Source organism: Lithobates pipiens, unplaced genomic scaffold (assembly GCF_037356315.1).
Source record: "Lithobates pipiens isolate NorthernLeopardFrog02 unplaced genomic scaffold, aLitPip1_a1.2 Scaffold_22, whole genome shotgun sequence".
NCBI classification, from domain to species: Eukaryota; Metazoa; Chordata; class Amphibia; order Anura; family Ranidae; genus Lithobates; species Lithobates pipiens.
The window spans coordinates 83036717-83060229 of NW_027507784.1; the positions used below are offsets into that span (position 1 = coordinate 83036717).

Here is a 23513-nt window from a genome sequence, read left to right on the forward strand (position 1 = left end):
TTAGGTATAGAAGCCCCTTGATTATAAAGATAGATGGCATAGCTAGGAAAAAAGAGTATAAATGTCTATTAGGTACTTAAAATATAAGTAGGTAAAAACCTAAGTGCAGACAGAGATAAACACCCACCTAAGTGTATGCGTATTACACTTATCCCAAATGGGAAGGCTTATTGGTAAGACCCAGGCAGATAATGCCACGTAAACGAGGGAGAATATATACCCCTACAAAGAAAAGAAGGTATATGGAAGGGGTGAGTAACTGAATGTAAACAACCATTACATGACAGTTCCCTAGAAAAACTGTCAAGAATAAAGCGTACCCTTACCCTACACTCCAGTGTGTACAGCTGTCCTCTCCGTGTGTAAGCCAGATCTCCAAACACTCCCTTTTTATAGACGGGCATAGGGTAACAAGGGGGGAGTGATTGTTGGCACCAAAACTCCATATCACGTGATGCGCCATGTCGTCACGTGACTGTTAGTCATGTGACCCTAACCGCGTCATCAATAGTTGCCAGAGCTGATGAGCAATTACCAGCAAGAGTGGGGAGGCAACGGGGGAAGTTATTAGGGCACCTAACCAAGTTGGTGCACTTCTACATGCAACCCTAGAAGGTGGACCAATGGGCACAGATCAAAACAAGGCAGATCACATGCGGGAAGAGACGCACCGTGTGATCACCGCGCATACACCACATCACATGCAACCTTGGTTAGGTGCTCTACCTTCTCCTGTTGCCTCCCCACTCTTGCTGGTAATTGCTCATCACTCCCCCCTTGTTACCCTATGCCCTTCTATAAAAAGGGAGTGTTTGGAGATCTGGCTTACACATGGAGGGGAAAGCTGTACACACTGGAGTAGTGTTCAAGGGTAAGCTTTATTCTTGACAGTTTTTCTAGGGAACTGTCATGTAATGGTTGTTTACGTTCAGTTACTCACCCCATCCGTATACCATCTTTTCTTTGTAGGGGTATATATTCTCCCTTGTTTGTGGCATTATCTGCCTGGGTCCTACCAATAGGTCTTCCCATTTGGGATAAGTTTAATACTTATATACTCAGGTGGGTGTTTATCTCTGTCCTATCTCTGTCTGCACTTAGGTTTTTACCTACTTATATTTTAAGTACCTAATAGGCATTTATACTCTTTTCCTAGATATGCCATCTTTATAATCGAGGGGATTCTATACCTAGCTATGTAACATATTGGTATTGTAACTTTGGGGCCATATCTGGTATTCCTGGTAAGCACCATCCTTGATTTTGGCTAACTTATACCCAGTTTAGAGGGCTAATGCCTAATTGTAGATACTATATATTTTCTTTCAGATTCTTTGCCAGAAACGTTGAGAGTAAGACCTTACAGCTTACCTCTGTGTGTGTGATCCATACTTGGCACTCCTAATTTATATGATTGTTATACATCAGGTGAGAGCTATTTCATTACAGTTTTTATGCAGACTCTATCCCCTCATATAAAACCTCAATCCTCTTAGACAGTGTTTTATATCCATATCTATTGACTTGAAATGTATGAGTGCGTCTTATCCCATAATGTACTATAATGAATATTTTTTGTTCCATTTAGTGGTATCTACTATAAACCACATGATATGCATGCATGTTGTCACTGCATACACATATATGGACTTTTGAAACTTCATCTTTTCGGATGTCTGTCTAGTTTTGTGAGGTATCCCTATACCCTGCTCCACAGGCTTACCAGTTAGTTTGTTTACATGTACCTTTCCTGCATAAATGGTGGAATAAGTACTGTTATTTAGATATGCGCTTCATGAAATACTGAGAGATGCACTTTTAAATATACCAGTACCTGCCCAGTATCTGTCCTGAGGAAGCTAATATTCTAGTGAGACACGGCGACAAGCAAGTTCTTGGAGGCATTACTGGATCAATGACCAGCAAGTTCTTGGAGGCATTACTGGATCAATTATTTTTTTTACTTTGATACATTACCAAATCAATGTTTATATTTTTGATCCAGCTCTGTAACTGCATTATTGGGCATACAGGGTGTTGTTTTGTATGTTGTTTTTTAACTATACTGTAATACAATTTATACTTTTTTAATGATTCCTCCTCTCATTATGTGCCACCAATTTTTTTTAGTCTTTCAATCCTTACATATTTGCTATTGTCACACAACTGGGTGGGTTCAGATCGCAGTGCTCTGCGCCCTGACCCCACCCTTTTTTGAAGTCTCTTTTTGAAGCCTAAAAAAAACCCCCAAAATACCCTGCTGCAATCCATGTGTCCGGCGCCCTGCATGTGGATTAGGGGGGCAGCGCCCCTGCGCCCCGCATGGACAGTCCGCCACTGGTCAATTACCCTTAATTTGTGTTTTATGTAGTTTTATGCTGAAAGGCCCTCACATGTACAACTGAGCTAGACTGAGAAATGATTAAGACCCCTTTCACACCACACCACCCATAGCGTGGGCGGTAAAACGCTGTTATTTTTAGCGGCGTTTTACCGCGGATTTGCGGCGCTAGTGGCTGAAAAAGGGTTAAAATCGCCGGCAATACGCCGCAATAGCGGCGTTTTGCCGGCGGTATTAGCGCTGCCCCATTGATTTCAATGGGGAGCAGCGGTGGAGGAGCGGTAAACACACCGCTCCAAAGAAGCTGCTGGCAGGACTTTTTCCTGACGTCCTGCCAGCGCACCGCTGTAGTGTGAAAGCCCTCGGGGCTTTCATACTACACATAATGGTGCAGCTTCTTTAGGGCGGATTGCAGGTGCTATTTCTAACGCTATAGCACCTGCAAAACGCCCTGGTGTGAAAGGGGTCTTAAAGTTCCACTTTTTAAATTTATAAATGCAGCCACACTGATGTTAATTAAAAAAAATGCGTTTATAAATTTCTTTGCATTGTTACCTGCAAAGCATTGCAAAGGTGATAGTGGATTGTGAGGACAATACACAGTCTCATGCAGTCTATTTCTCCAGCCACAGTTCCATACTGAAGTACATCATTTCAGTTTTGGGTTTGGTGGCATTATCAATGGGACTACACGTTTAGAGACACACACGTGCTTTTTTTTACCACTACTATTCCTTTATACTGGCTTTTGAAATTTTACAAATGCAGAAATTTAAACTTTGGATGAAAGGTTTTGCACTGGGAAACACCTTTTGAAAAATAGTGCATTTTATGTACAACTATATAGATCAGACCAAAATGAGGAACAAATGAGGATGACAGAGAGACTTTGTTCCAAATCAGGGACAGTCCCTCGAAGTTGGGAACAGTTGGGAGCTATGCTTGTGCTCCGTTGAGGTCTGCAAATCCCTCTATCTCAGTGGTTAATGGGACTCTGGGCTGATCTCTGTGAATATGTAATGCAGCTGTGTGAGCAAAGCCACACACAGCTGCATTGGATTAAAAAAATGACAGAAGCCTGTGGGAAGAAGAACCCCCAGATTCAGTAAGAGGGGTGCGGACTGTGGCCATATTTCATTTTAGTGCACTAAACCTATATTTGGATGAGAAATTGAAGACAAGACAACCTGTTACTTCATATAAATTTTAGCCTAGGTTCACTTTGATGCGATTTGACATGTCAAATCACATGCCAAATCGGCAGCTATTGCTGGCAATGGCACCGTCCGAATCTGTCCGCCGCACCGATTCCCAAAAGTACTACTTTTGGTGACTTCGGGTGCAATTTCAATAGACATCTGTGCAGGAACTCGCACAGATGTCTCTGAAATCGCCCCTGAATTGGACTGACAAGCGGGAGGGAATGTCAACCTGAACCTGGGCTTAAGGTCTCTTAAAATTCAGCAGAAGCCATAAAGTACTTGACTCCAGAAACCACTGATCTTGGATCTCATAGCTGCCACTAATGTGACCTAATGCACCGATATTTTTTCACGTGATCCCAACTAAATAGGATATAGAGATTGGCATGGGATGTTCCCTGTGTAGCATGACTGATACTCATGTGTTTGGTAATTTTTCTTTGTGAATTTTTGGCATTCTATTTTGTGAGGGTGAGGGGTGGGGGGATGCTTTTTTGTCTATAGTTCTGTGTTGAGTATAGTTCTTTTATGTTCAATCCTGATCAGAAAATGAAAGGTCTTTAGCAAACTGACTAGCAAATCTCACTTTCTATCGGTGTTTGTAAATCACTCATACGGTATTGACCCACCTTATCAGGCACAGGTTTACAAAGTCCCTTGCTTTCTTTGAGAAGTGGTCAGGCAAAGTTGGCATGAATCCTTTATGTCCAGCAATATAAAACATCGCTGCCAACCTGTTCATGTGTGCCAGTGGAGGCTTTCCAGTCGCCATCTCAAACACTGTGCAACCAATACTCCATATGTCCGACTTCTCCCCGTGTCCAGACTCGCTGATTACTTCTGGGGCCATCCAGTATGGTGTCCCATGCATTGATTTCAACATTTCCCTCCGAGAGCTATTCATGCTCAGTCCATTCAGGCGTTTAGCACAGCCAAAGTCTATCAGTTTGATGACCCCGTTGGGCATTAACATGACGTTGTTACCCTTAATATCTCTGTGCACCACCCTGTTTTTGTGCAGATAGGCAATGCCTTGCAAAATGTGGTTTGTAAATTTACTTATTACAGCTTCTTGCAGTGGTCCAAAATCACGTAAAATGTTGGCCATGGATCCCCCAGGTACATACTCCATGAATATTGTCACTATATTGTCCTGCAGACAGGTACCCAGGTAGCCGACTATATTGTCATGTTTCAGAGTCTTCAATAGGTCCACCTCCTCCTGTAGCTTTTTGTACTCCTTCTCTGCAACATCTGAGTCTGAGGCATGTAGCATCACCTGCTTGGCGGCAATGAGCTCCCCTTGGCTTGTGAGACCTTTATACACCTGTAGCCAAAGGACAATAAGACATTTTTATTGTATGTACATCTGTACATTAGAAGCTGCTAGTTTGCATCTATTGAAAATAAATGGTCTAAAGCTCCATTAAACAGCGGTTACTATAAGGCTGCTTTCACACTGGGGCGGTATTCAGGCGTTACAGCGCTAAAAATAGCGCCTGTGTAGCGCCTGAAAAAAACCGGCCCCTTTCCCTCCAGTGTGAAAGCCGGAGGGCTTTCACACTGGAGCGATGCGCTGGCAGGACGGTGAAAAAAGTCCTGCTAGCCGCATCTTTGGAGCGGTGAAGGAGCGGTGTATTCACCGCTCCTATACCGCTCCTACCCATTGAAATCAATGGGACACCGCGGCAATACCGCCGGCAAAGCGGCGCTGCAGCGGCGCTTTGCGGGCGGGTTTAACCCTTTTTCGGCCGCTAGCGGGGGTTAAAACCACCCCGCTAGCGCCCGCAGACCGTCCCTAAAACGACGGTAAAGCGCCGCTAAAAATAGCGGCACTTTACCGCCGACGCCGCTCCCGCTGCAGTGTGAAAGCAGCCTTAGTGATTTAAGTACAAACTCTCTGCAGGTTTACGCTTTTGGGTATGAAACCTTTGTTGAATAGTTGGAGCACAATACCCATTTTCTGGCCTTAACCCAGTCCTTTTCCTGTCCTCCAACTACAAATGTATTATTTTTTTTGCCCTTATCCAGCTAGATTCTTGGACCATTGTTGCAACAAATGTCATCTCATCCAACCTTTCCTCTTCAATAGTCGGCCTAATGCTTGGGTCGTTCTTACCCACTACACGCCATTGTCGTTATCTGACCACTGGTCACTACCAAGGGTCTTAGAACTGGGTCGTTCTTACCCACTACTGCGCCATTGTCGCTGTCTGACCACTGGTCACTACCAAGGGTCCTAGAACTAGGCTCCTAAAGTAGCCTATATGGTGGCCTTTTTTGTCAAAGGAGATTTGCTGGCTGGCTTTGCATTTGCACCTTCAACAGGGGTTCTTAATGTTTTATGATTACTTGAATGGATTGCCAAATATGCCCCTATACCCCTATTGCCAAACCTTTAGTCATCATTGTCAGTCATGTAAGATTCATGTATGATATTAAATAAGCCAATAACTTGATTTTACTTTACATATGGATAATTAGGAACAGGTGAAAGGCTAACTTAAGGTTTTTAGCATATTTATCTAAAAACAGCAAACCACAAATACACAAGCTAAGCTACAACTAGTGAACTTTTTTTTTTTTGTGGTTTTGTGCAAAAAAACAAAAGTACAGTTACTAAAACCAAAAACCTATAGTTTGTTTTTATATAGAGATTTAGTCCCTAATCCCAAGGGGTGTGGATACCCCCAGTTAAGGGCCCTGACCACAGACATTGGCCTTGTACTTTAACAAATCTAACATAACAGGCTTTACCGTTCCATACGCTCCTCTGCCCAACACCTCTCCTTTTATCCAGTAAATGGAGCTGTCATTGTTGCTAGTGTTGAAGTAGTTTCCAGATTGGTTGGAGTTATTGATGTCATTGTCCGTGGGGCTTGAACATCTGTTCTGTAAAAGAAAAACCAGTAGGACAATCCATTTAACGGTCCATTCCAAAAGCAGCAGTATGGCCAATACCACTGATGAAAAAAACACTGCACATTTTTATTAAAAATCATTCACATCATTATGCTTTACAGATGTACATTGCTCTCCCTTGGCTTTAAAAATAAGAATGAATGGGGGAAATGGCCAGCCCATCAAAGTCACATGACTAGCTCTTATCCAATCAGAGAACTCTGTGTGGCACCATAGGTTTCACAGAGCGCACCGTATTTTATGAATGGCCTGTATGATGGAGATTGGATAGTGAATGCCTGTTCTTTTATAAATGAGCAAACGCTAAAGCTGCCAATACATTATTCAATTTTCTTATTCAATTTTCTTATTTAATTTCCTTTAGATTTACCTTCAACTATGTAGTACAAGGGCCTGCCTGTTTGCGTTACAGAGTTAAAGTGTTTAGGTTTGACCCCATATTATATGGTTTTGGTAAATATAAAGGAAAGTTGTACAAGACAGTATAATGTATGGCCAGCCTAAGTCACACCAAATGACTTAGCCCATAGCAACCGATTAGCTTTCAGTATATTGTAGTAAGGTCTCGTTTACACTAGTGTACAATGTTCTTCAGAGAACATTTGACTTCATGAAACCTTCCAGCAATGAGATTCCTTTGATGCTTTGTAAGCCTCCTACTCCAAAAGTCTGAATGCTGTCATAAAATCAAAAGGTGCTCTAGCAATGTATTTAAGGGTGTGCATGTTTATGAAATGTTGTACGTTTTTACTTTTTCATCTAAAAAACCTGGCATTTTAACAGTGGTGTGTAGACTTTATATATCTGGTGTATGACATAATAAGGCTTTCGGTAGTTTAATCATTTTTAAAATGATTTCAGACATAACGCAAACAATTTAATTTGCATGTAAGTGTGACAGACGTTCCTCTATGCAACTTAATTATCTTGCTGTACCATTGGTAAAAAGATAGAGATATATATATATATATATATATATATATATATATATATATATATATATATATATATATATCTCTATCTATGAAAAACTATGAATCCGGCCTCTATATTTTTCTACCCCCACTGTGCCAAATGAAAATAAGTGGTAAAAGTGAAGCTGCTACTTAAATGTAAAAAATGTGTGAACTGTAATTAAACCTATAGATATTTAATCTATAGGTTTAATTACATTTCACACAACTTAATTATCTTACAAGGCTTCATGTATACTACAGCTCCTAAACTTGAGTTTCGGAGCTTTTCGTGTTTTTTTTTTTATTTTTTATTTTTTTGCCAAACCTCCTAAACTGAACTCCATAAACACCTTTGTTCATGTACACATAGGCTTTTAGCATAGTTTAGGACAGTGTTGGCAAACCTTGGCACCCCAGATGTTTTGGAACTACAGTTCCCATGATTCCCATGCACTCTGCAGTGTAGGTGAGCATCATGGAAAATTTAGTTCCAGAACATCTGGGGTGCCAAGGTTCGCCATCACTGGTTTAAGAGCTTCTGCAGTTAGGAGAAATTCAACCTCCCTCTCCTGAATGCGGAAGTATCGCATTCAGAATAGAATAGGGAGGTTTTGACCGCTGGTTGATTTTGCTGCGTTTTGCACTTTCCTGTACATCCCGAAGCCTAAAAAGTGTGAAATGTATTTTTACATGTAAAATTACTATTTTAGAAGGTGGAAAAATTATTCCAGCTCTAAACAATATATTTTGTGTAGAGAAAACTATCCTGAGATGCAGTAATGACTGAAAGTTTAAATAACAAATGTAATGAATTCAATTATGAATTAAATGTCCAATTTAGAATTTTAGCGCTTAAAATGAATGCTGTTAATTATACTATGTATTAGATTTATTTTGGCATGCTTTATTTAGCACAATTGAACTATCCGTATTACTCTATTTACTTTGGGTGTAGGTGTTGCTGCTTTTTGTGCTGTGTAGAAGACTGAAAATCCAATATTTTTTTCTGAGCATATAAATGCTAATTATCCAGAATCGAGACCATTTTTGCATTTCTTAAGACCTGATGAAGGGAGGAACCCTGAAGCGCATTGACTTTACTACAGACATATAAAATTATTCTGCACAAACCTCTTTGGTGTGGTGCGGTCTTCCTTCTATGTTACAAGAACCTTGCTGAGGTTTCTATACGATAGTTGCCTGTTGATCTATTCATATGACAACAGCCTACCCAACCATAACCCTAACTCATGATCTAGAACTTCTCTATCCCACCATATTGTGATTTATTTTGTTGTGTAGTCTGTCTCTTTCTAGCCATCCATCCAAATTATTTAACTTCTTTATCCCCTTAGCTTCCTACTGGTAAGACTCAAGATGAATGTGAAGACACTCCTTTGGAAGAAAGGAAAAGCCTCAAGCACTCTTTCTCAGGACGGGACTGCACGCCAATTGTACATGACAAAGTGTGGTCCAAAAACGTGTGAATTAGTTTTGACGTTTTAATTTAGTTTTGCTTTTTATCATGACCAATTCATCCCAAAGATGGAAACACTAAAACGTCATTTATTTTTATGTGTTATTGAAGCAGATATCTAATTTACATTACTTTAATGTCCCTCTACTTCTGACAGGTTTGACATGGTACACCAGAGCTATGGAATCGACTATGTAAATAGTATTTACAACATTGTTGATTTTATGTTAACTCCTGACTGTATCCATTACATCCAGTAATTACCGTCTAGTTTTCTTGCTTAAAAAAAAAAAAGGGGGGGGGGGTAAGGCTGCGTCTAGGCAGTCGGAGAACTGTAGACCAGTGTAGAAGGGCTTGCCTAATCACAAGAAAACTTAACTATTTTTCCATAGTCTATATGGGCAGGTCTGAATATAGATAATGAATTCTACTTAGTTTGACTCTCTTGCCTTTAGATATTGCATAGGAAATCCAAAGCTGCACTTTAATTTAGCAAAGTATACCCCATGGCACTTAAGCAGTCCATGAATTTGACATTCCAGTACAGACTGCATCTGGCAGTGTTGCCTGGGGGCTACAAGACTTTTATTTAAAGGGTACTCGCTAGGTCAGGGATATGCAATTAGCGGACCTCCAGCCGTTGTCCCATCGTGCCTCTGGATGTCATACTTGTGGCTGCCAGTCTTGTTATGCCTCATGGGACTTGTAGTTCTGCCACAGCTGGAGGTCCGCTAATTGCATATCCCTGCACTAGGTTATCTTCACCATAACCAAGAGTTGCTATCAGTTTGCTGCTTTTGTGACTGCGACTGTTTTGTAAAATGTGGCCACAGTTTTGGTGGGGCTGAGTAATACATTCACATGAATACTTGCTGCTGAAGAGAACACGTTTCACAAAATATGCAATTTGCTTTTAACCAAATCAACCCAGATGCAACTTAATTGTGGCACAAAAAATGTACTGTATGTACCTACGCTAAAGCATGGTGGACAAATTCTGAGAATTCAAGAGTCAGTCCAGTCTATTCACTGGCAGATACTATTAAGTAGCCAGAAACATAAGAATTCTTGACTCTAAAACTCATAAGTTAGGAGGAAGCAATGTTTTCACATACTGGGCATCTGGCTCTTGTAATTTATTCAGTTTAAATCATCAGTTTACTAGATGTGTATCTACAAGGTCAAAAAAAAAAATCTGTAAAATTAAGAAAATGTTTTCTGCAAAATTTAACAGAATCCTTATCTCAGCATGTTCATCTCTGATTGTTCAATGTGTACTTTAACTATATCACCTCTGATTCATGGCAGCCCAATCTCCCCAACAGTGAGCGCACAGATTGCATTGACTGCCAACTTGCCATCTGTAATTTGGTACTGCAATGCTCCTTAAGATGCGTTGTCATGTCTGAATAAAAGTTAGCAATCAAAATGTTATATATATGTATATATTTGTATATATTTTCACGGAAATGGAATTACACCTTGTTCTGAATTTCATTCCTGATAGCAGCTGACAATGTTTACCAGGGTGACATTCTTGGCTCTTTTCCAGTTGACTTTTTTAAAAATGGACAGTAGAGATGACCAATCAGAGCTTGATGGCTGCCAAATCTGAAGCAAGGTGTAGGTCCTAAACTGAAAAATGCACTGCTACTGAATAATGTTAAAGTAGAGCAAATATACTAACCAACGTTTTTTTTTGTTGGCTTTTTTAAACTTTGTCTTGTGTTTTCTTTTTGTCTTTTTCCTACTAAAATATAACCAGGTATAACAAAATTTGTCTGCCCATACATGGTTATGATCTCTGGTCCCTGCTGAACCAGCGGAGATTCAAACTGTCTATGGCCAGCATAGAGCAGAACTAAACCCATCACTTTAACAATTTTAAAAAACAGTGATTCCCAGCAAGCTGGGATGTAATTGTCACATTATTTTGTGCTCTCAACCAAACTGTCACACCATCAAATGGCTGGAGTCATAACTGATGTGCAGCACCATGTCAGTTGCAGATCAAAACAGATGCCAAGAAGTCCGCTTCCTTGGCTGAAAAGGATAGGAGGATTTAGTTCCACTTTATCGAGCTTATTGTCACAGTGCAGAAATGCTTTGCATTACACTTTCTTCATTTTTCATTAGTAAGCCTACACAATTTGGCATTAAGACTTCGGCTCCATGCACACTTGTACAAATCCAAAGTTGCACGACTTCGGAGTGCAACTATGGATGGGTGCGACATGGATGTAACTTGTTGTCCATCTGCAAAGTTGGACCCGCTGTTGCATTATATAACATTCAGGTACGAAGTTCATGCAACCTTTGAGAGTTAACATTGAATTCTATGGCCCTAAAGTTGCATGAAAGTCAGACCAAAGTAGTGCATGAAGTCCCTACGACTAAAGCCCCATACACACTATCAGATTTTCTGCTTATTTTTTCCTTGAGAGGTACCGAAACCATATGAGGTCAAACCTTAGGAGTTTTAATTTGTATGCAATCAGTCAGGCCTTTCACTACATGGTTTTGGTAAACCTGAAGGAAAGTGTATGGGACTCAGATACTTAGACTATTTTAAAAATCTATATATTCAGTTTATAGCTGCATTCGTTTGTATCTTTTTTTCTCGGCCTAACATTCAGGTTTAAAGCAACCCTGGCATGAAATTAATTTTTTAAACCAGGTATACCTGCAAAATGAGAGGAAATACTTTTACAGCACCTTTCCCACGGAGACCACTAGAAGAACCCAGTTTAGTAGAAATCATCCCCCAGCTATGGAAGTATCGGTCTTCTGGGTCCCCTAGAACTTACACCTGTTCCTTCAGCTGACCTTCACATAATAATTACTTTAGCCTGTATGAAGTGGAGAATGGAAGAAGGAACCAGTGAGAGCTGCAGGGGGGCCCAGGAGAGATGCTCCCGGAAGTGCTTCTTTTTTTGTTTTGCAGGCTTTCCTGGTTTGAAAAAATTGTCATGACAGGGTTGCTTTATAGCTCTTCATTAAAGCAAAACTATGCTTTTGTGCCTGACGTGCAAGCTTACCATCTTCAGTGGTTAAGTGACAGATGCACTATATTACCAAAAGTATTGGGACACCTGCCTTTACACGAACTTCAATATGGAGTTGGCCCACCCTTTGCAGCTACAACAACTTCAACTCTTCTGGGAAGGCCGTCCACAAGGTTTAGGAGTGTGTCTATGGGAATGTATGACCATTCTTCCACACGCACATTTGTGAGGTCAGGCGCTGATGTTTGACAAGAAGGCCTGGCTCAAGTCTCTGCTCGAATTCATCCCAAAGGTGTTCTATCAGGTGGAGGTCAGAACTCTGTGCAGGCCACTCAAGTTCCTCCACCCCAAACTCACTCATAAATGTCTCTATGGACCTTGCTTTGTGCACTGGTGCGCAGTCATGTTGGAACAGGAAGGGGCCATCCCCAAACTGTTCCCACAAAGTTGGGAGCATGAAATTGTCAAAAATGTTTTGGTATGCTGACGCTTTAAGCATTCCCTTCACTGGAACTAAGGGGTTAAGATCAACCCCTTTAAAACCCCCGCACCATAATCCCCCCTCCACCAATATGATTTGCACCAGTGCACAGAGCAAGGTACATAAAGCCTGCAGAGAGTCCTGACCTCAACCCGATGAGCCAGGCCTTGTCCAACATCAGTTCCTGACCTCACAAATGCGCTTTTGGAAGAATAGTCAAATATTCCCATAGACACACTCCTAAACCTTGTGGATGGCCTTCCCAGAAGAGTTTAAGCTGTTATAGCTGCAATGGGTGGGCCAACTTTTTTTTTTATAAATTCTTTTTATTTTCAAAAAAATAAAGGTTTACAAAACAGAGCCTTTTGGGCATTCTTGGGCTCACTTAACATAAAACAAGAAAACAGTAGGTAAGGCATTACAACCTAACTCTATCAGCCTAACCCTAAAAACAGAGAGAGAAACCAACCCCGTAGCTTGCTGCTAAAGTTGACAGGAGAAACACCTTTTACAGTGTTCGACATAGGTTTAGTAATTTTACTGTATGTAGTCTACCAAAACAAAAGTTAATCAGCGGGTGTCTACCGGCAATCGGGCGGCTCAGGTGTCATCCAGACGGCACCATTAAGGGAGTCATCTATGAGCTAGATTGGGCTGACAATCCCACAGGGCTCTCCTGTTCCACAGTTGTTGTTTCAGACTCCAACCAGATGTTCCAAACCCTCTGAAACTTTTGAGGGCACCCCCGTCTAGAATATACTTCCCTATATAAGGGTATTGCAAGGTTAACTAATGACTTCCATCCACTCAGGGTGAGTGCCGCTGAGGGAGCCCTCCACCGGAGTACAATCAGTTTCCTGGCATAAAAAAAGTAACAAACTCAGTAATGTGCGAACTGCCCTCGAGGGGACCACCGCGTCTACCAAACCAAGCAGGCAAATCTCAATTGTCTGTGGTATAGGAATCGTGGTTAGTTTAGTAATAAAGGAGACGACCAGTAGTGTTGCACCTCGGGGCAGAACCATATCATGTGGATGTACCCTGCCGAATCCACCCGACAACGCCAGCACTGTGGCGTGGAGTCAGGGTATATTTTATGAAGCCTATATGGAGTATAGTAAAATTTATGTAATATTTTAAATTGGATCAGACGGTCTCTAGAAGAGACCAAATATCTGAAGGGGAGTCCCATATGTCCTCCCAGTCCTCCCCATCCAGCTCCGGCAGCTCCGCCACCCAAAAGTCTCAAGGTTTTTCCAATCCACTATGAACAGAGGGCTGCAGAGCCTTGTAAATCGTGGATAGAGGTTTAGGCAACGTCTTCTGATGCAGGAGCAGTTCCATGTTAGACTGGTATAGGGCTACAGGAGAGTCACCCAACTGAGTCCTGTATGCATGACGAAGCTGCATTAACCGGAAAAAATGTGTATTGGGTAAATCAAATCTAGATTTCAGCTGGTCAAATGTCAGTAACGCACCATTCTCGCAGATTTGATGGACATACCGAACGCCCCTTGACGCCCACGCGATCAGGTCTGGTATAGAGTAGAATTCAGGTAGGGAGGGAGTGAGCCACAATGAGGTATTAGGAGAGTAAGTCCGTCGCCCAGCCGACCACCACAGACCACGCCCTCAGCACCGTCTTCATCGAAGTAGTGAGAGGGTGCGGAGCTCTAGGACCCCTGAACAAAATGTTCCGCAGTGCTTCGAATGATCCCACGATGGAGGCCTCCAAGGCAACTGCTGTGTTGGTGGCGTCCGAGGCAAACCAGCCGTGGGCATATGCCAGCATCGCCGCGATAAAATAAAGGAAAAAATCAGGACATGCCAGGCCCCCTTGTGTCCAAGGTCTTTGTAGTATGGACAAGCGGAACCGGGGAGGTGCAGTGCCCCACAAAAAACTAGTTATGTGAGAATTTAAGCGTCAAAATTGGGTATCCATATCGCAGAGCAGTTTCATTTTTATTAAATTAATTCGACCTATCAGCGAAAGGGGAAGACTGGCCCATACTTTCAGCCTATTGTGCGTAGTTTGCAGGATATGAAGAAGATTTAATTTACAGAAGTCCTGTATTCTGGGAGAAATAATACCACCAAGGTATTTAATGTTTTCGGCCCACTGTAGCGGGAGCGAGGAGTCTGCTAGCCCCCGGGTCCACCGATGGGATCTGGGACTTGTCCCAGTTGACCTTAAGGCCCGACATAGCAGCAAATCTCGATAGAAGCTCCAGCGCCGCTCGAAGGGACGGCCCAGGGTCCCGGAGGAAGAGGATAATATCGTCAGCATAGAGTAGAGTGCAATCTTTTCCTCCAAGGACCCCACCCGCACCCCCCGAACAGCGCCCGAGGATCCCAGCGCAACCGCCAAGGGCTCAACCATCAAGGAAAAAAGGGCTGGGGATAAAGGACAACCCTGTCGGGTGCCCCGCTCCACTGGGAATGAGGAAGACAGCCTACCCCCCAATTTAATCTGCGCTGTCGGTTTCTAGTATAATAGTTGGATCCATTCCCTAAAAATGGGACCAAAACCATATAACTTGAGTACCTCCTCCATGTAGGTCCAGGACACCGAGTCAAATGCCTTCTCAAGATCCAGGACCACAAGAACCCTGGTGTCCTGGTCCGTAGAAGGGATTTGTAGATGAGTGAAAACTCTACGGATATTAACATCAGTCGATTTCCCTGGCATAAAACCAGTTTGATCTATGTCAACCAAAAATGGGAGGATGCCCATCAGCCTAGTGGCCAGCACTTTCATCAGTATTTTAAGATCATAATTAAGGAGGGATATAGGGCGGTATGCTGAACAATAGGAGGGATCTTTTCCGGGCTTTTGAACAAGGACTATGTGGGCCTGCGACATCGAATCAGGTAGAGAACCTGTCTCTTTTTTTTTTAACTTTATCTCTTTATTAATTTTCTTTCCCAATTTAAACATAACATACAACATTATCATATAAAACCAGAATATCATACAGATTGCATATAACCCTTTTACATCCTACCATTCCCCACGTTCATCTCATTTCCCCACTCACTCAAACCCGCTCCTTGCGCTGTTTCTTAACTAACAACTCCCCCACTCACTCAAGCACACTTCTTCCACTATTCCTTGACAAACAACTCTTCTTCTTTTTTTAAAAAATAAGCCCCTTCATTCATTTTCTCATACCACGACTTCCAAATCTTGTCAAATTTTTTGATACCACCCTGTCTTATATAGGCAACCCTTTCCTTAAGAATAACCCTGTTCATATTCTGTACCCACTCTCCACTAGTAGGGGGTGTTGGAGACTGTCATTTCTGAGCTATCAATTTCCTAGCTTGAAAAAGGGACCTTATTTTCGCCAGTTTACTATCTTTGGGATCGCCACCCCCGTCAATCCACCCCAACATGCACCCCATTGGTTCCATTTCTACTTCTATCTCAAACACTCGATTAATTATCGTCACTACCTCTCTCCAATACCGGTATAGCTTGGGGCATCTCCAAAACATGTGTATCATATCTGCCTCGGTCCTTCCACACCTAGGGCAAGCCGCATCACATCTTCTACCAAACAGAAAGAGCCTCTTGGGGGTGTAGTATGCGCTATACAACAGAAATAGGTGAGAAAGCTTTTGAGGGGGGTGGAAATGGACACCCAAGGTGCCAGCTCAAGAATCCTCTCCCACTGATCTTCCGAGATGCTTCCCACATCTACCTCCCATTTTTCCCTATTCATTTGCTCCTGCCTTCTTACCTGGGTCTTCCTACACAAATTTACATTAGATATTAACCCTTTCCCTGATTTTGCTCGTAATATATCTTTAATTACTGGCATCTCACACCATCTTATTGCCTCTTCCCCAAACTGTTTTCCCAACGCATGTCTAATCTGTAAATATCTAAAAAAAAAAGACTTCCTCGGAATTGCGAACTGGTCTCTTAACTCTTGAAATTGTTTCAGGTTACCATTCTGGTAAATCTGATGAATAAATTTTATACCATACCTTTCCCATTCCCTTATTTGTCCTATTTTCTGTATTTCATCTAAATTATTGTTATCCCAAAGGGGGGAATACTCCGTAAATCCCTTATATCCCAATACTTTTTTAGTTACCTCCCATACCTTTATCATCAGCCCCAGGGTAGAAACATCTCGCAGGTGAATCCCTGCCTCTAGTGTCACTATCAATGGTCTACCTAGACATTGTTTAAGAGGAGTTTTCTTTTTCCATCCTCCCTCCTCTAGGTCCTCTCCCACCAGATGATGTAGCTGGGCCGCTAAAAAATAGTTGAATGGATGTGGGAGAGCAACTCCCCCTCCATCGCTGGGAAGTTGCAACGTTTTTAAACCAATGCGTGGTTGACCCCCTTTCCAAATCAATTCTCTAAATATGGAATCCACCTTATAAAACCATTTTTTGTAGATCCATACTGGAGAGTTGTGTAGAACATATAGGAGTTGTGGTAGAACTATCATTTTAATTAAGTTACATCGGCCTGCTGCTGATAAAGGTAATCTCTTCCAGATATTGATTTTATGTTTGAGTTTACATAGCAAATATATATATATACCTAGGTATTTCATTTGTGTCACTATCAAGATATGTGCAGCTTCACAAGGTAAAGGACTATCCAGGGGGTCAATAGGCAATATACAGGATTTCTCCCAATTTATCTTTAATCCTGCAAGATGTCCAAAATCTTTAATTCTACACATTACCTCCCCTATAGAATGCTGGACATCTCCAAGAAGCAGGAGAAGGTCATCTGCAAATAGCACTATTTTTTCTTCCTCATCCCCTCTCCTAAATCCCTTTATCCCCAAATTTGATCTAAGGGACATGGCCAGGGGTTCAATTGCCATAGCAAACAAGAGAGGGGACAGGGGGCACCCCTGTCTCGTTCCTCTCTTCAACTGGATCCCTGCCGAACTACCATTGTTTATTCTTATCCGTGCTTCCGGGGACCCATATAGCATTTTCACCCACTTTATAAATACAGGGCCCACCTGAAATTCCCTCAAAACCCTCCACAAGTAGCTCCACTCTATGGTATCAAAGGCCTTGGCAGCATCTAAAGATAGGACGGCTCTCTGGCCCTCACCATCCACTGGTATTTGAAGATTTAAGAAAACCCTCCTTATATTTATACTTGTGGATCTACCAGGAATAAATCCTGATTGATCAGGATGGATAAGGTTTTCTATCACTTTATTTAATCTAGCTGCCAAGACCTTTGCTAAGATCTTTACGTCCAAATTCAATAAAGAGATGGGTCTGTATGACGAGGGGTTGAGGGGATCTTTATTTTCTTTTGGTATCACTATTATGGTTGATTCCATCATTGAAGACGGGAGCTCTCCTGTTTTTAATGCCCAATTAAAAACTTTTAACAGTTCAGGCAGTAACACCTCGCCAAGGTGGAGGTAGACCTCTACCGGGAGACCATCTGGGCCTGGGGCTTTTTGACCTGCCATTTCCTGCACGATGCGCCGGATCTCTTCTATCGTTATAGGACCGTCAAGTGTATCCCTGTCTTCCTTAGAGAGGTGAGGTATTGTCAGCCCACTAAAAAATGTATCCATTTCTTCCCCCTTCTCATCCTGGTTCGAGTGGTATAAATCCTCATAATAAGTTCTAAATCTCTCCAATATTTCCAGCTTATTTGTAGATATCCCGCCCTCTACCATTCTAATCCTTGTTACCATGGAAGGTGTCGAGTTCGTTTTTACTAAATGCGCTAGCATCCGACCAACCCTTTCACCTTCTCCAAATACTTGTTGTTTTTGAAATATATATTTATTTTCAGCTTTCTCCAATATTATATGACGATATTCCTGCTGGGCTCTCAACCATTGTCTCTGATTATCAATTGTTGGAACATTTATATACTGGATTTCTAACTTCGCCACTCTCCTTAAGGCCACTTCCTCCCTTTCCCCTGACTGTTTTTTAATTTTAGAGATCTGCTGTATCAGGAGACCTCGAAGGTAGGCTTTTAATGTATCCCACACCGTCCCCTGCGAAGCCGTATCTGTGTTCCAATCAACATATTCCTTTAGTGCATCAAGTAAGTCTTTTGGTTCTCCCATAAGCTCCAACCATAGGGGACTAAATCTCCACCCTCGTTGCTGATTCCCCTTCTCCATCTCCAGGGAGGCCATCATTGCCGAATAATCAGAAAGGCTCCTTGGCATATATTTTATTTTACTTACTAATCCCACTGCCTCATCGTTCCCTAGGATCATATCTATCCTTGACAGGGTTGAGTGTGAGGCGGAGAGACACGAAAAAGACCGGGCTAGTGGATTCTGGATTCTCCAGAGGTCCTTCAATCCCATTTCTCCCATAAACTGTAAAAAATGACTTTCTATTGTACTTCCTTGTTGTATCCTCCCTTTAGGGAATCTATCCATTGCTTTATCAATAACCATATTAAAATCCCCTACTATCATCAATGGGACCCCCGGTTTATCCAACACAAACTCGACCAATGCATATAGAATATCCATGGAAGAGGGCGGCGGTATATAAATATTAGCCAGAACCAAAGCCTTTTCCCCTATCTTGCCATATAAGAAAACATACCTCCCCTGTTCATCAACCTTAACCTGATAACAATTAAAAGGTGTCCCTGCTTTAATCAGAGTGCTAACCCCCCTAGAGAAAGAGGTGTGTATCGAGTGATATTGATTAGGGTATTCACCCCAATTTAACTGTGAGCTAGAAGCATTTGTGAAATGTGTCTCCTGTAAACAAAGAAACGTTACCCCTTGTGACCCTGCTATTGACCTAACCGCCATCCTCTTCCTTGGATCTCCCATACCTCTTACATTCCAAGAATACACAATAAAACTTTCCCCCTTTAACACTGTGGGTTCACTCATTGCAAATTATAATGACCATCCTTATTACAAAATTCATATACCCCATCTTTAACACTCAATTTTATGTGGTTATTTCTTACACCTTGTTTCCTTATAGTTAAATATTCATTATACAGTGCTCTTAAAGTGTACTTCCCCCACCCTTTTCTACATCCTATGTACCTACCCTCCCTTATACCCTTCCCCCCCCTCTCTCCAATCACACCCACCATTCAATACACACACTTCTCCCATTGCCTCTCTAGGCACCCCCTGGGGCCTTCTAATGTGACCTTCCCATACAATAGCTTCCCTCACCATTCTACCGTGAAATCCCTCCTTCCCTCGCCCCCACCCCTCTACCCCCCCCCCAAAAACACTCCAAACACAAAATATACCCCATACAGCACACATATGGGGAGAGCAACCCGCTAACCCCCCCATATAAAGGAGCAAAATACTTGTCGCTCCCCCTCTTCTCTATCTCGCCCTCCCACTCCCCCCCTATCAATAGTAATAGAAGTACCTTCTTTAACAATCACCTCCCCCCCACAGCCGAAGACGACCCAACATTCTCCCCCCTCTCCCCCCCCAAAACAGGGGGAGATGAGGGGGAGGGGGAAGAACCAAGAAAGAGGCCAGCAGTCCACCAGTATTATAGTCCCTGAGGGTGGGATTCCAACCACTCCTCAACCCCTCCAGGGCTTTCAAATATCATAGTCCCTCCAGGTGCATTTAATCGCAATCTTGCTGGATATAGTAAGGCATAAGTCACATTCCTTTGACGGAGTTTATGTTTTACTTCCCCAAATTTAGCTCTCCTCCTTTGCAAATCTGGCGAGAAGTCCGGAAAAATTGATACTCGGGAGCCATTGTATACGATCTTACCCATCTCTCTGGCTTTACGTGCAATAATTTCTTTGTCTTTATAGGACAGTAGTTTAGCCAGAATTGGCCTTGGGGGGCACCAGAGTGTGGGGGCCTTGCAGGGACTCTATGCGCCCTTTCAATAGCAAACAGTGGTGAAAATGTCTCTTGACCAAACACATCTCCAAACCATTTCACCAAAAAGGCTACAGGGTCTGATCCTTCACAGTATTCTGGCAAGCCCACTATCTGAATATTTTTCCTCCTCATCCTATTCTCCATTTCATCCAATTTGCTTTCCTGTTTGGTTAACTGTTCTTGCATAGTCTTGACTACCCGTATCAAAGGCTCTAAGTCGTCTTCAACCTGACCAATCCGGCCCTCTAAGGCTGTAGTCCTTTCCTGAATTTTTTGAATATCTTGCCTAACATAGGATAATTCCTCCTGAATAGAAATGAGTTGAGCACCCAGTGACTCTCTACATGAATTAACTTCCATCAGGACTTCTTTTAATGTTGGCTCAGATTCAGATTTCGCCCCTCCCCAAGCCCCCTCCTCAACCGGAGCAGGCACACCCCCCAAGGCTGCAACAATAGCCTGACCTTGGGTATTTTCCATGTCTTCACCTCCTTCCAATACCATCCCCGGGTGGTTTGACCCATGGCTTTTCCTAGTGCCCTTGGCGCCTGACAGTCTATTAGTTTGATTTTGCTTTCCTTGTTGGATACCTTTCGGAGGGGTCTGGCCCGGACCAGGGTTGTGAGCATATTTTTCAAGTTTCGCAGCTGCAGCCGCTTGGCTTGCTTTAGTCGCACGATGCGATGGCATGATGTCTTTGATTTTATACCGGGCCAGTAATAATAAAATACTATAAATGGAAACAGTTTCTCTACCATAGGTTAATAGCTCCTCCAGTGAATACAGTAGAGTTCTTTATATTGCTCTTAAAAAAAGAGACCTTAGTTGTCAAAGCTGAGGTGGGGGAGAAACACCAAGCAAACAAGTGTATAAAGCAGTGTTTTAAAGAGCTGGCAGTCTTTGGGCTACTAGGTTGCTTCCACAACCTATTATGCTATCCCAACATCAGTCAGAACCTTGAAAAGGGGCAGTGACCCAACAGATCCAAGGGGGTCTAGCAGCAACAGCTCCGCTCAGGCTTTGTATGTCCCGACAAATTCTTGGAGATTAGAATAAATTAACAACTCCTCCAGAAAACCAGAAAACAAAACTCCACTTCTTTAAGTTATTGCTTAAGCGGGCTGCTTAATTATCTGGGTTGAGGCAGGGGGGGGAAAAAAGAAAAAAAGCAGGTATACAGGGTGGGAGTTACAGGAACTATTCAGTGTCCTTCCATAGCATATACAAAGTTATTCACTATTCGCATTACCAGATTCATTGAACAGTATTTACTCACCACCCTGTTTATGCAGAAAGCATTTCTCTTCGCTCAGCTGTTTCTCACCCCTTTATTTGAGGTCCTCTGCATATTACTCCGGTCTTATCTTTTTGGCAGTGGCTGTGCAACGAGCCTGATGTCACATTGAATACCTCTCAACCTCTCTGCTCGCAGCCCTCCGGTCCCGAGATAGTTTCAAGTACAGCTACTCCACGGGGGGCGGAAAGGAGACTGTCCGTTCTCCAGTGTTGCGCCCACTACTTCCGGATTACAGGTTCCGCCGCACAGCAGAACAGCCAGCGAAGGGGGGGGAAGAGTGTCCGCTCGGCGTGGGGTCCGTGATTCAAGCCGCCATCCAACCGCGGGCGGGGAGGGCCGGCGGGGGGAGACGCCGCTCAGTGTGGAGGCATGGGGAGGAGAGCGAGACGCCGCTCACTCACACACGCACAACCTCCTCCCTCAACATCCGGTCACGCCCCCGTCCAGAGAACCTGTCTCTAAACTAAAGGCATACAGCTTATGAAGCCGTGGGGCTAAGTCGGCAATGTACATTTTGTACCAGTCTCCTGGGAGGCCATCAGGACCCGGCGTCTTATTAGGTGGTAATGAGCGAATTGCCGTTTCTATTTCGGCAATCGAGCTGTCAGCTTCTAATAGGGTTACATCCTCCCCCGTCAGGCCAGTCAGAGACAGTCCGCGGAGGAAGGATAGGTGCTCAGAGGATAGCTGCATAGCAGTGGATTTATATAGAGAGGAGTAAAATGTAAGAAATTCATTAAGGATGTCAGATGGGTTAGAAATCACACCCCCTGTCTCAGTGTGTATAACGGGTACGATCGTTTGAAGTTTGGGGTCAGCCACCAGGCCTGCCAGAAGCCTCCCGTTCTTGTCCCCCGATTCAAATATCCTGGCTCTAAACCACCTTTCCGAGGAGTTCGTCACATTAGACAAGTATATAGAGAGCGCCCTTTGAGCCTGTGCCAGAGAGGAGTATGCCCCAGGAGAAGGATCCGCTGCAAACTTCTCTTTAGCCGTACGCACCTCAGATTCTAGGTCCCTAGTCGCAGAGGCACAGTCCACCCTGGCAGCCTTTATTGCAGATATTTAATCCCCTCTTATAGTCGCCTTAAAGGCGTCCCACGTCACCTGTGCAGTGGACACATCATCATTACAGACCCAATGCTGATCAATCTTACCCCACATACTCTCCTCCACCCTCTTGTCTCGCAGCCAGCGGGTCGCAAGTCTCCAACCCCCCCTGCCCTCCCTCTCTCCAAGCTGCAGAATGACCTCTAGAGGGGAATGGTCTGATATCCCCGCAGACAAGTATGTTGCCGAGGTTACATATGGAAGCATAGCCGGGGAGCAGCACTGCATCCGTGGATTTTTCCACCTCTAGACCTCCGTGAGCTGCAAGGCCGTGGCCCAGTGTCCCAGATCTGGATCCGGCAGCCTGGTTGGGTTGAAGGTGTCTAGAGTCCGATCTAGTATGCCATTGAAATCACCCACCAAGATAAGCCTCGCTACCATATGAGGAGCCAGCTTGTCACACACCGCATGAAGCACAGATGTTGAAAAAGGGGGCGGAACATATACGTTTACAAACGCAAACATCTGGACCTCTACAGTCAAAAGCAGTATGACAAACCGCCCCCCTGGATCCGAGATAACTTGTTCAACCTGGCAATTAAGGGATCTGTTCAGGAGGATGGACACCCCCCTAGCATAATTAGACTATGTGGCGTGAAAGGACTGTCTCACCCATCTCCTGCGGAGAGCCAAGTGTCTGCTGCCCGTCAGATGGGTCTCTTGGAGGAAGAGAATGGAAGAGAATGTGCGGCTAATGCGCCTGTAGATACTTAAACATTAGTGCTCTCTTAAAATTAAGACCACACACATTCCATCTGTCTAAGCTCCATCTAGCAGATACAGACATAACAGGGTAGTCCACCAAAGGGAGGGGGGAGAGCAATCCGCTCTTCCCCCCCAGCCCGCCACCCCTCCAATAGGAT

At 43.3% G+C, this 23513-nt stretch overlaps 2 protein-coding genes across 2 annotated transcripts in view; one reads left to right on the forward strand and one right to left on the reverse strand.

Annotated features, from left to right (window-relative positions):
* Positions 1–9211, forward strand: part of CCNT2 (cyclin T2) — a 103495-nt gene extending 94284 nt beyond the window's left edge. Inside the window, exon 11 of the mRNA XM_077447810.1 lies at positions 8777–9211. The gene's annotated coding sequence lies outside the window, so the exon portion shown is untranslated. The remainder of the gene's footprint in view (positions 1–8776) is intronic.
* Positions 1–23513, reverse strand: part of MAP3K19 (mitogen-activated protein kinase kinase kinase 19) — a 115212-nt gene that overhangs the window by 16119 nt on the left and 75580 nt on the right. The window contains exons 12-13 of the mRNA XM_077447807.1: positions 6301–6435; positions 4173–4870 (exon numbers count right to left, since the gene is read on the reverse strand). Of these exons, the coding sequence (XP_077303933.1) occupies positions 4173–4870; positions 6301–6435 (833 nt within the window). The remainder of the gene's footprint in view (positions 1–4172; positions 4871–6300; positions 6436–23513) is intronic.